General features: G+C 42.6%; 1 protein-coding gene across 1 annotated transcript in view; it reads left to right on the forward strand.

Moving 5' to 3' along the window:
* map3k9 (mitogen-activated protein kinase kinase kinase 9) overlaps window positions 1-10966 on the forward strand; it is a 70358-nt gene extending 59392 nt beyond the window's left edge. Inside the window, exons 8-12 of the mRNA XM_039008775.1 lie at window positions 984-1112; window positions 1658-1778; window positions 2035-2147; window positions 9370-10245; window positions 10371-10966. Coding sequence (XP_038864703.1) covers window positions 984-1112; window positions 1658-1778; window positions 2035-2147; window positions 9370-10245; window positions 10371-10966 — 1835 coding nt within the window. The remainder of the gene's footprint in view (window positions 1-983; window positions 1113-1657; window positions 1779-2034; window positions 2148-9369; window positions 10246-10370) is intronic.
* The last annotated feature ends 998 nt before the right edge of the window (window positions 10967-11964 follow it).

An 11964-nucleotide genomic window follows, 5' to 3' on the forward strand; every position in this document is an offset into this window, starting at 1 on the left:
GTATGAAGCCTGTATGTAGCCTGTATGAAGGTTGTATGTAGCCTGTATGAAGGCTGTATGTAGCCTGTATGAAGCCTGTATGTAGCCTGTATGAAGGTTGTATGTAGCCTGTATGAAGCCTGTATGTAGCCTGTATGAAGCCTGTATGTAGCCTGTATGAAGCCTGTATGTAGCCTGTATGAAGCCTGTATGTAGCCTGTATGAAGCCTGTATGTAGCCTGTATGAAGGCTGTATGTAGCCTGTATGAAGGCTGTATGTAGCCTGTATGAAGCCTGTATGTAGCCTGTATGAAGCCTGTATGAAGGCTGTATGTAGCCTGTATGAAGCCTGTATGAAGGCTGTATGTAGCCTGTATGAAGGCTGTATGTAGCCTGTATGAAGCCTGTATGTAGCCTGTATGAAGCCTGTATGTAGCCTGTATGAAGGCTGTATGTAGCCTGTATGAAGGCTGTATGTAGCCTGTATGTAGCCTGTATGAAGCCTGTATGAAGGCTGTATGTAGCCTGTATGAAGGCTGTATGTAACCTGTATGAAGCCTGTATGTAGCCTGTATGAAGGCTGTATGTAGCCTGTATGAAGGCTGTATGTAGCCTGTATGAAGGCTGTATGTAGCCTGTATGAAGCCTGTATGTAGCCTGTATGAAGCCTGTATGTAGCCTGTATGAAGCCTGTATGTAGCCTGTATGAAGGCTGTATGTAGCCTGTATGAAGGCTGTATGTAGCCTGTATGAAGGCTGTATGTAGCCTGTATGAAGGCTGTATGAAGCCTGTATGAAGGCTGTATGTAGCCTGTATGAAGGCTGTATGTAGCCTGTATGAAGGCTGTATGTAGCCTGTATGAAGCCTGTATGTAGCCTGTATGAAGGCTGTATGAAGCCTGTATGAAGGCTGTATGAAGCCAGTGATTTACATGAATTGTTTTAGTTCTAAATCACAGTATATATGGACCTTGTTTGATTTGTTTGTGCTCTTCTGTCTCCAGATTTCCAACACAAGATCACCGTGCAGGCCTCTCCCTCTCACGACCGATGCCGGAGTTTACTGGGCAGTCTCTCCAGCCCTCCCACCAGTCCCCAGGCCCCGTTACTACCACGCCTCAGAGCCATACAACGTAAACACTATATACATTACATTTTACCTTTTTTTATTTATTTAGCAGATGGTCTTATCCAGAGTGACTTACAATCAGCTGATACTGTATATCCTCTTAGGTTTGGGTTGACCATTGACCATATTTACAGTTCAGCACATGTTCGGTATTTTTTTAAATTATTTTTATTAAAACCTTTATTTAACCAGGAAGGGCTCATTGAGATTTAAAATCTATTTTTCAAGAGCGTCCTGGGAAAGATAGGGAGCACCAAGATAGGGATAGGGAGCACCAAGTCGTTTTTTGTAAATGTGAACTTCTAAACTGGAGTCTTGTTCTGTGTTTTTTGTAAATGTGAACTTCTAAAATGGAGTCTTGTTCCGTGTTTTTTGTAAATGTGAACTTCTAAAATGGAGTCTTGTTCCGTGTTTTTTGTAAATGTGAACTTCTAAAATGGAGTCTTGTTCCGTGTTTTTTGTAAATGTGAACTTCTAAAATGGAGTCTTGTTCCGTATTTTTTGTAAATGTGAACTTCTAAAATGGAGTCTTGTTCCGTGTTTTTCCAGTGACTCCAGGAGGAGAGGGGTGTAAAGGTTGGGGCCGGTTGGATGAGGAGGAAGAGAAGAGAGGCTCCAGGAAGAAAGGTCGTATCAAGGGCTCACACAGAGAACACAGTGATGATGAGAGGTAAGAGGAGGGGTGAGGCAGGGTGAGGGAGGGTGGGGCAGGACCAGGGTGGGGCAGGACCAGGGTGGGGCAGGACCAGGCCGGGGCAGGACCAGGGTGGGGCAGGACCAGGGGGTCTAACCTGATCGCATACATGTTTGTGCTGTCTTACATGACAACGACCAGGCTACAACAGACCTTACTTATACCAAAGTGGCTAGTTAACATGCCACTATTTAGTGATTCTCTGTAGCTCTTTATCTCCTGTCCCTACCAGCATCAAGGTCCCTCAGGAGGGGAACAGACAGAGGTCCTGCAGCGCCCCAAATCTCCGCAGGTCACCGAGACACAGCCCTGCCATACCAGGGGTACCCAGCCTCACTGAGATGGGTAAGGACTGAAATAGCATTATCAGAGATGGGTAGGGACTGAAATAACATTATTAAAGATGGGTAAGGACTGAAATAACATTATCAGAGATGGGTAGGGACTGAAATAACATTATCAGAGATGGGTAAGGACTGAAATAACATTATCAGAGATGGGTAAGGACTGAAATAACATTATCAGAGATGGGTAAGGACTGAAATAACATTATCAGAGATGGGTAAGGACTGAAATAACATTATTAAAGATGGATAAGGACTGAAATAGCATTATCAGAGATGGGTAGGGACTGAAATAACATTATCAGAGATGGGTAGGGACTGAAATAACATTATCAGAGATGGGTAGGGACTGAAATAACATTATCAGAGATGGTTAAGGACTGAAATAGCATTATCAGAGATGGGTAGGGACTGAAATAGCATTATCAGAGATGGGTAGGGACTGAAATAACATTATTAAAGATGGGTAAGGACTGAAATAACATGATTAAAGATGGGTAAGGACTGAAATAACATTATTAAAGATGGGTAAGGACTGAAATAACATTATCAGAGATGGGTAAGGACTGAAATAACATTATTAAAGATGGGTAGGGACTGAAATAACATTATCAGAGATGGGTAAGGACTGAAATAACATTATTAAAGATGGGTAAGGACTGAAAAAGCATTATCAGAGATGGGTAAGGACTGAAATAACATTATCAGAGATGGGTAAGGACTGAAATAACATTATCAGAGATGGGTAGGGACTGAAATAACATTATTAAAGATGGGTAAGGACTGAAATAACATTATCAGAGATGGGTAGGGACTGAAATAACATTATCAGAGATGGGTAAGGACTGAAATAACATTATTAAAGATGGATAGGGACTGAAATAGCATTATCAGAGATGGGTAGGGACTGAAATAACATTATCAGAGATGGGTAAGGACTGAAATAACATTATTAAAGATGGATAGGGACTGAAATAGCATTATCAGAGATGGGTAGGGACTGAAATAACATTATCAGAGATGGGTAGGGACTGAAATAACATTATCAGAGATGGGTAGGGACTGAAATAACATTATCAGAGATGGGTAAGGACTGAAATAACATTATCAGAGATGGGTAAGGACTGAAATAACATTATCAGAGATGGGTAAGGACTGAAATAGCATTATCAGAGATGGGTAGGGACTGAAATAACATTATCAGAGATGGGTAGGGACTGAAATAGCATTATCAGAGATGGGTAGGGACTGAAATAGCATTATCAGAGATGGGTAGGGACTGAAATAACATTATTAAAGATGGGTAAGGACTGAAATAACATGATTAAAGATGGGTAAGGACTGAAATAACATTATTAAAGATGGGTAGGGACTGAAGTAGCATTATCAGAGACGGGTAGGGACTGAAATAACATTATCAGAGATGGGTAGGGACTGAAATAACATTATCAGAGATGGGTAAGGACTGAAATAACATTATTAAAGATGGGTAAGGACTGAAATAACATTATCAGAGATGGGTAAGGACTGAAATAGCATTATCAGAGATGGGTAGGGACTGAAATAACATTATCAGAGATGGGTAAGGACTGAAATAACATTATTAAAGATGGGTAAGGACTGAAATAGCATTATCAGAGATGGGTAAGGACTGAAATAACATTATTAAAGATGGGTAAGGACTGAAATAGCATTATCAGAGATGGGTAGGGACTGAAATAACATTATTAAAGATGGGTAAGGACTGAAATAGCATTATCAGAGATGGGTAAGGACTGAAATAACATTATCAGAGATGGGTAGGGCCTGAAATAACATTGTCAGAGATGGGTAAGGACTGAAATAACATTATTAAAGATGGGTAAGGACTGAAATAACATTATCAGAGATGGGTAAGGACTGAAATAACATTATCAGAGATGGGTAAGGACTGAAATAACATTATCAGAGATGGGTAAGGACTGAAATAACATGATCAGAGATGGGTAGGGACTGAAATAACATTATTAAAGATGGGTAAGGACTGAAATAACATTATCAGAGATGGGTAAGGACTGAAATAACATTATTAAAGATGGGTAAGGACTGAAATAGCATTATCAGAGATGGGTAGGGACTGAAATAACATTATCAGAGATGGGTAAGGACTGAAATAACATTATTAAAGATGGATAGGGACTGAAATAGCATTATCAGAGATGGGTAGGGACTGAAATAACATTATCAGAGATGGGTAAGGACTGAAATAACATTATCAGAGATGGGTAAGGACTGAAATAACATTATCAGAGATGGGTAAGGACTGAAATAGCATTATCAGAGATGGGTAGGGACTGAAATAACATTATCAGAGATGGGTAGGGACTGAAATAGCATTATCAGAGATGGGTAGGGACTGAAATAGCATTATCAGAGATGGGTAGGGACTGAAATAACATTATTAAAGATGGGTAAGGACTGAAATAACATGATTAAAGATGGGTAAGGACTGAAATAACATTATTAAAGATGGGTAGGGACTGAAGTAGCATTATCAGAGACGGGTAGGGACTGAAATAACATTATCAGAGATGGGTAAGGACTGAAATAACATTATCAGAGATGGGTAGGGACTGAAATAACATTATCAGAGATGGGTAAGGACTGAAATAACATTATTAAAGATGGGTAAGGACTGAAATAACATTATCAGAGATGGGTAAGGACTGAAATAGCATTATCAGAGATGGGTAGGGACTGAAATAACATTATCAGAGATGGGTAAGGACTGAAATAACATTATTAAAGATGGGTAAGGACTGAAATAGCATTATCAGAGATGGGTAAGGACTGAAATAACATTATTAAAGATGGGTAAGGACTGAAATAGCATTATCAGAGATGGGTAGGGACTGAAATAACATTATTAAAGATGGGTAAGGACTGAAATAGCATTATCAGAGATGGGTAGGGACTGAAATAACATTATCAGAGATGGGTAGGGCCTGAAATAACATTGTCAGAGATGGGTAAGGACTGAAATAACATTATTAAAGATGGGTAAGGACTGAAATAACATTATCAGAGATGGGTAAGGACTGAAATAACATTATCAGAGATGGGTAAGGACTGAAATAACATTATCAGAGATGGGTAAGGACTGAAATAACATGATCAGAGATGGGTAGGGACTGAAATAACATTATTAAAGATGGGTAAGGACTGAAATAACATTATCAGAGATGGGTAAGGACTGAAATAACATTATTAAAGATGGGTAAGGACTGAAATAGCATTATCAGAGATGGGTAGGGACTGAAATAACATTATCAGAGATGGGTAAGGACTGAAATAACATTATTAAAGATGGATAGGGACTGAAATAGCATTATCAGAGATGGGTAGGGACTGAAATAACATTATCAGAGATGGATAGGGACTGAAATAGCATTATCAGAGATGGGTAGGGACTGAAATAACATTATCAGAGATGGGTAGGGACTGAAATAACATTATTAAAGATTGGTAAGGACTGAAATAACATTATCAGAGATGGGTAGGGACTGAAATAACATTATTAAAGATGGGTAGGGACTGAAATAACATTATTAAAGATGGGTAGGGACTGAAGTAGCATTATCAGAGATGGGTAGGGACTGAAATAACATTATCAGAGATGGGTAAGGACTGAAATAACATTATTAAAGATGGGTAAGGACTGAAATAACATTATTAAAGATGGGTAAGGACTGAAATAACATTATTAAAGATGGGTAGGGACTGAAGTAGCATTATCAGAGACGGGTAGGGACTGAAATAACATTATCAGAGATGGGTAAGGACTGAAATAACATTATTAAAGATGGGTAAGGACTGAAATAACATTATTAAAGATGGGTAAGGACTGAAATAACATTATTAAAGATCGGTAGGGACTGAAATAACATTATCAGAGATGGGTAAGGACTGAAATAACATTATTAAAGATGGGTAAGGACTGAAATAGCATTATCAGAGATGGGTAAGGACTGAAATAACATTATCAGAGATGGGTAAGGACTGAAATAACATTATCAGAGATGGGTAAGGACTGAAATAACATGATCAGAGATGGGTAGGGACTGAAATAACATTATTAAAGATGGGTAAGGACTGAAATAACATTATCAGAGATGGGTAAGGACTGAAATAACATTATTAAAGATGGGTAAGGACTGAAATAGCATTATCAGAGATGGGTAGGGACTGAAATAACATTATTAAAGATGGGTAAGGACTGAAATAGCATTATCAGAGATGGGTAAGGACTGAAATAACATTATCAGAGATGGGTAGGGCCTGAAATAACATTGTCAGAGATGGGTAAGGACTGAAATAACATTATCAGAGATGGGTAAGGACTGAAATAACATTATCAGAGATGGGTAAGGACTGAAATAACATGATCAGAGATGGGTAGGGACTGAAATAACATTATTAAAGATGGGTAAGGACTGAAATAACATTATCAGAGATGGGTAAGGACTGAAATAACATTATCAGAGATGGGTAAGGACTGAAATAACATTATCAGAGACGGGTAGGGACTGAAATAACATTATCAGAGATGGGTAAGGACTGAAATAACATTATTAAAGATGGGTAAGGACTGAAATAACATTATTAAAGATGGGTAAGGACTGAAATAACATTATTAAAGATGGGTAGGGACTGAAAAAACATTATCAGAGATGGGTAAGGACTGAAATAACATTATCAGAGATGGGTAAGGACTGAAATAACATTATTAAAGATGGGTAAGGACTGAAATAGCATTATCAGAGATGGGTAAGGACTGAAATAACATTACTAAAGATGGGTAAGGACTGAAATAGCATTATCAGAGATGGGTAGGGACTGAAATAACATTATCAGAGATGGGTAAGGACTGAAATAACATTATTAAAGATGGGTAAGGACTGAAATAACATTATTAAAGATGGGTAAGGACTGAAATAACATTATTAAAGATGGGTAGGGACTGAAGTAGCATTATCAGAGACGGGTAGGGACTGAAATAACATTATCAGAGATGGGTAAGGACTGAAATAACATTATTAAAGATGGGTAAGGACTGAAATAACATTATTAAAGATGGGTAAGGACTGAAATAACATTATTAAAGATGGGTAGGGACTGAAATAACATTATCAGAGATGGGTAAGGACTGAAATAACATTATTAAAGATGGGTAAGGACTGAAATAGCATTATCAGAGATGGGTAAGGACTGAAATAACATTATCAGAGATGGGTAAGGACTGAAATAACATTATCAGAGATGGGTAAGGACTGAAATAACATGATCAGAGATGGGTAGGGACTGAAATAACATTATTAAAGATGGGTAAGGACTGAAATAACATTATCAGAGATGGGTAAGGACTGAAATAACATTATCAGAGATGGGTAAGGACTGAAATAACATTATCAGAGATGGGTAAGGACTGAAATAACATTATTAAAGATGGCTAAGGACTGAAATAACATTATTAAAGATGGGTAGGGACTGAAATAACATTATCAGAGATGGGTAAGGACTGAAATAACATTATTAAAGATGGGTAAGGACTGAAATAGCATTATCAGAGATGGGTAAGGACTGAAATAACATTATCAGAGATGGGTAAGGACTGAAATAACATTATTAAAGATGGGTAAGGACTGAAATAGCATTATCAGAGATGGGTAAGGACTGAAATAACATTATTAAAGATGGGTAAGGACTGAAATAGCATTATCAGAGATGGGTAGGGACTGAAATAACATTATTAAAGATGGGTAAGGACTGAAATAGCATTATCAGAGATGGGTAAGGACTGAAATAACATTATCAGAGATGGGTAGGGACTGAAATAACATTATCAGAGATGGGTAGGGACTGAAATAACATTATTAAAGATGGGTAAGGACTGAAATAACATTATCAGAGATGGGTAAGGACTGAAATAGCATTATTAGAGATGGGTAGTGACTGAAATAACATTATTAAAGATGGGTAAGGACTGAAATAACATTATCAGAGATGGGTAGGGACTGAAATAACATTATCAGAGATGGGTAAGGACTGAAATAACATGATCAGAGATGGGTAGGGACTTAAATAACATTATCAGAGATGGGTAAGGACTGAAATAACATTATCAGAGATGGGTAAGGACTGAAATAACATGATCAGAGATGGGTAGGGACTGAAATAACATTATTAAAGATGGGTAAGGACTGAAATAACATTATCAGAGATGGGTAAGGACTGAAATAACATTATTAGAGATGGGTAAGGACTGAAATAGCATTATCAGAGATGGGTAAGGACTGAAATAACATTATCAGAGATGGGTAGGGACTGAAATAACATTATCAGAGATGGGTAGGGACTGAAATAACATTATTAAAGATGGGTAAGGACTGAAATAACATTATCAGAGATGGGTAAGGACTGAAATAACATTATTAAAGATGGGTAAGGACTGAAATAGCATTATCAGAGATGGGTAGGGACTGAAATAACATTATTAAAGATGGGTAAGGACTGAAATAGCATTATTAGAGATGGGTAGTGACTGAAATAACATTATTAAAGATGGGTAGGGACTGAAATAACATTATCAGAGATGGGTAGGGCCTGAAATAGCATTATCAGAGATGGGTAGGAACTGGTATAAGATTGATACTGATAGCCTAACATGCTTGCTGTTGCTAGCTAATTTGTCCTGGGATAAACATTGGGTTGTTATTTTACCTGAAATGCACAAGGTTCTCTACTTGACAATTAATCCGCAGATAAAAGGTAAACCTAGTTAGTTTCTAGTCATCTCTCCTCCTTCAGGCTTCTTCTTCTTCTGTGGTCTTTATATGTCGGTTGGCAACCAACTTTAAGGTGCGTTACCACCACCAACTGGACTGGAGTGTGAACCTCAGTTCATCTTTCAATCAGCCACGTGGGTATATGCTCTTAAAAACCAATGAGATGGAAGAGGCGGGACTTGCAGAGCATCAAGCATCCCAAAATAGAACGTTTGACGCTCGTGAGCAGTGTGGGTGCAATGATTGAATAGCATGTATGTGTTACATTTATTTTGCAACGCGAGCGGTGTGGTCAGATTGTAACAGAGATAGGTCAGGACATGTACCTTAGCAACAAAGGGTTGCCAGTAATCAAAAGCCACAATAATGTAATGTCGTGAAACCCTCTCCTCCCTGTAGAGAATGAAGACTGCTGCTACACCACTGACCCAGCTGGAGGGGCCAACGCATCCCCCAGCCAATCCTACCTCTGCATCCCCTTCCACAGGGAGGGGCCTGTTGCCGACGGTAACGCAGGAGGAGGCGGGGAGTACTGCCCTAGTTACCATAGCACCCCGGCCCCGGACACGCCCCCTAGTAGGAAGAGTCAAGCCGGGCGGGGGAGGTCAGAGCTGGTGCTACTGGGGTGTGGGGCCTTGCTGGCTGCAGTAGGACTGGGCTTCAATATGATGACTCTGGCCCAGCCTGGGACTGGTTCTGGGTCTGGGACTGAGGGGGCTGCGGAGAGCAGCAAGCCACCTCGCTGGGAGGGCTTCTTCCACCGTACAGGGACAGGGGGCCAGAGACGGAGCACCAGTCCCCCCACACGCAAGCTCTTCAGGCGGGGAGGGGACAAGGAGAGCCCCCTGAAGCACTCGGTTGCCCCGGTGACGGAGCGGGTTGGAGGCGGACTGTTCCCGTCATCTCTCACACTGCTGTCACTGTCGTCTGTGTCGGACTGTAATTCTACGCGGTCTCTGTTACGATCTGATAGTGAGGAACTGTTGGTCTACCGCACTGCCTCTCCCCAGGCCCCGGTTCAGCCTTCTGTCCAGCCCCACACCTCTGTTCACCCCCAGCCCCAGCATGCCTCACTCAACCCCTTGGTCAACACACACCTGGAGAGCTTCAAGCGTCACCCTCGGCAGTCCCTGACCCCGACCCATCTCCCCTCCGTTCCATCCTCCTCACGCTGTCTACACCGGACCCCCTCCGACGGTGCCATCAAGACACGCTGCCCTCCAAACTATATCCACCCTTTTCCTTTACCTGTCAGAGCAACTCCGGAGACCACAGGTATCTTCACTGTTCTCCTACAGACAGTTACTTGTTGATCTGCTCTAGCTATATGGCCTGATTCATCCTGTCTTTAATATCCCTAGATGTTCTACAAGTCTTTTTCTTTCTCTATTTTCAAACAGATGGAGGTCTCAGGGGTCTAAGTGACCACGTATCCCAGGTTCCCCGGTTGCCAGATCCAAATCTGGTGTTTCCCCCTACACCCCGCCGCCGCTGCCCTCCTGAACGACCCAAAACCCTGGACTTCCTGGTTAGACCACGCCCCTCGCCACGGGTACGCTGCGACGTCTTCTTGGGCCAGTCACCTGGGCGGGGCAGAGGAGCGGGGCAGGGGAATGGAGAGTCCCCAGCCCACACCACCAGCACAGACACCCCTCCCACGGTGGAGTTTGGCAGGGACATGACCGTGCTTCCTACCCCCTTGGAGCCCCCGACACCATCCCCAAGGAGGGGACACAGTCTGGAGGCGCCGACGCCCTCACCAAGGAGGGGACACCCACTGCTAACCCATCACATGGAGCCCAGAGACATGGAGGTACTAGCCACCCCCATGGAGCCCCCTACACCCTGCTCAACCTCCCCGCGGCAGAGGGGGGACAGTCTGCTGGACCAACAGGACGAGGAACAGTGTCTGGACCCAACCCTCCCACTCTGCAAACCAGAGTCCCAGTTCCCCAAATGTTCCCCGTACCGCTACCGGCCTGGGTTCTTTTCCTAACCTGGTCCAGTGTGTGTTCCGATCCTCCTCTGGTCCAACCTGGGTTCTGATCCTAACTCGGTCCATCTTGCGCTACCAGCCTGGGTTTTGGTCGTACACTGATCCAATCTGGGTTCTGGTCCTAATCCGGTCCTTGTAACGCTACCGGCCTGGGTTCTGGTCCTAACCTGGTCCAGTCTGTGTTCTGGCCCAAACCTGGTCCAGTCTGTGTTCTGGCCATAACTTGGTCCAGCATGGGTTCTGGTCCTAACCCAGTCCCCGTACTGCTACCAGCCTGGGTTCTGGTCCTAACTTTGGATCCTCTCTTAAAACACCAACAGAAACCTCTCCTAGAGTCCTAGAAATAGACCCAGCCCATACTGTTGCAGAGGAGGGGAGGAGGACTGGGCCAGCCCACACTGTTGGAGAGGAGGGGAGGAGGACTGGGCCAGCCAGCCCACACGGTTGCCGAGGGGAGAGTAGGACTGGGCCAGCCAGCCCACACTGTTGGAGAGGAGGGGAGGAGGACTGGGCCAGACCACACTGTTGGAGAGGAGGGGAGGAGGACTGGGCCAGACCACACTGTTGGAGAGGAGGGGAGGAGGACTGGGCCAGCCAGCCCACACTGTTGGGGAGGAGGACTGGGCCAGCCCACACTGTTGGAGAGGAGGGAGGAGGACTGGGTCAGCCCACACTGTTGCAGAGGAGGGGAGGAGGACTGGGCCAGCCAGCCCACACTGTTGGAGAGGAGGACTGGGCCAGCCCACACTGTTGCAGAGGAGGGGAGGAGGACTTGGCCCACTATTAGGCTCTTAGGCTATGGATTGTTCATGCGACAGAATAATATTTTTGTCTAGTCTGAGGAGTTGTTCTCTCACTGCAGACAGGTGCCCTATCCGGAGCAATATATTTAGAAAGCTGGGACATTGAGGTTTCTGCATCATGATGCATTTTACATGACACTGCAACATTCTATAACAGCCATGTTATCTCCCCCATTAACATTACACTACAACATT

Source organism: Salvelinus namaycush, chromosome 15 (assembly GCF_016432855.1).
Source record: "Salvelinus namaycush isolate Seneca chromosome 15, SaNama_1.0, whole genome shotgun sequence".
In the NCBI taxonomy this organism is placed as follows: Eukaryota; Metazoa; Chordata; class Actinopteri; order Salmoniformes; family Salmonidae; genus Salvelinus; species Salvelinus namaycush.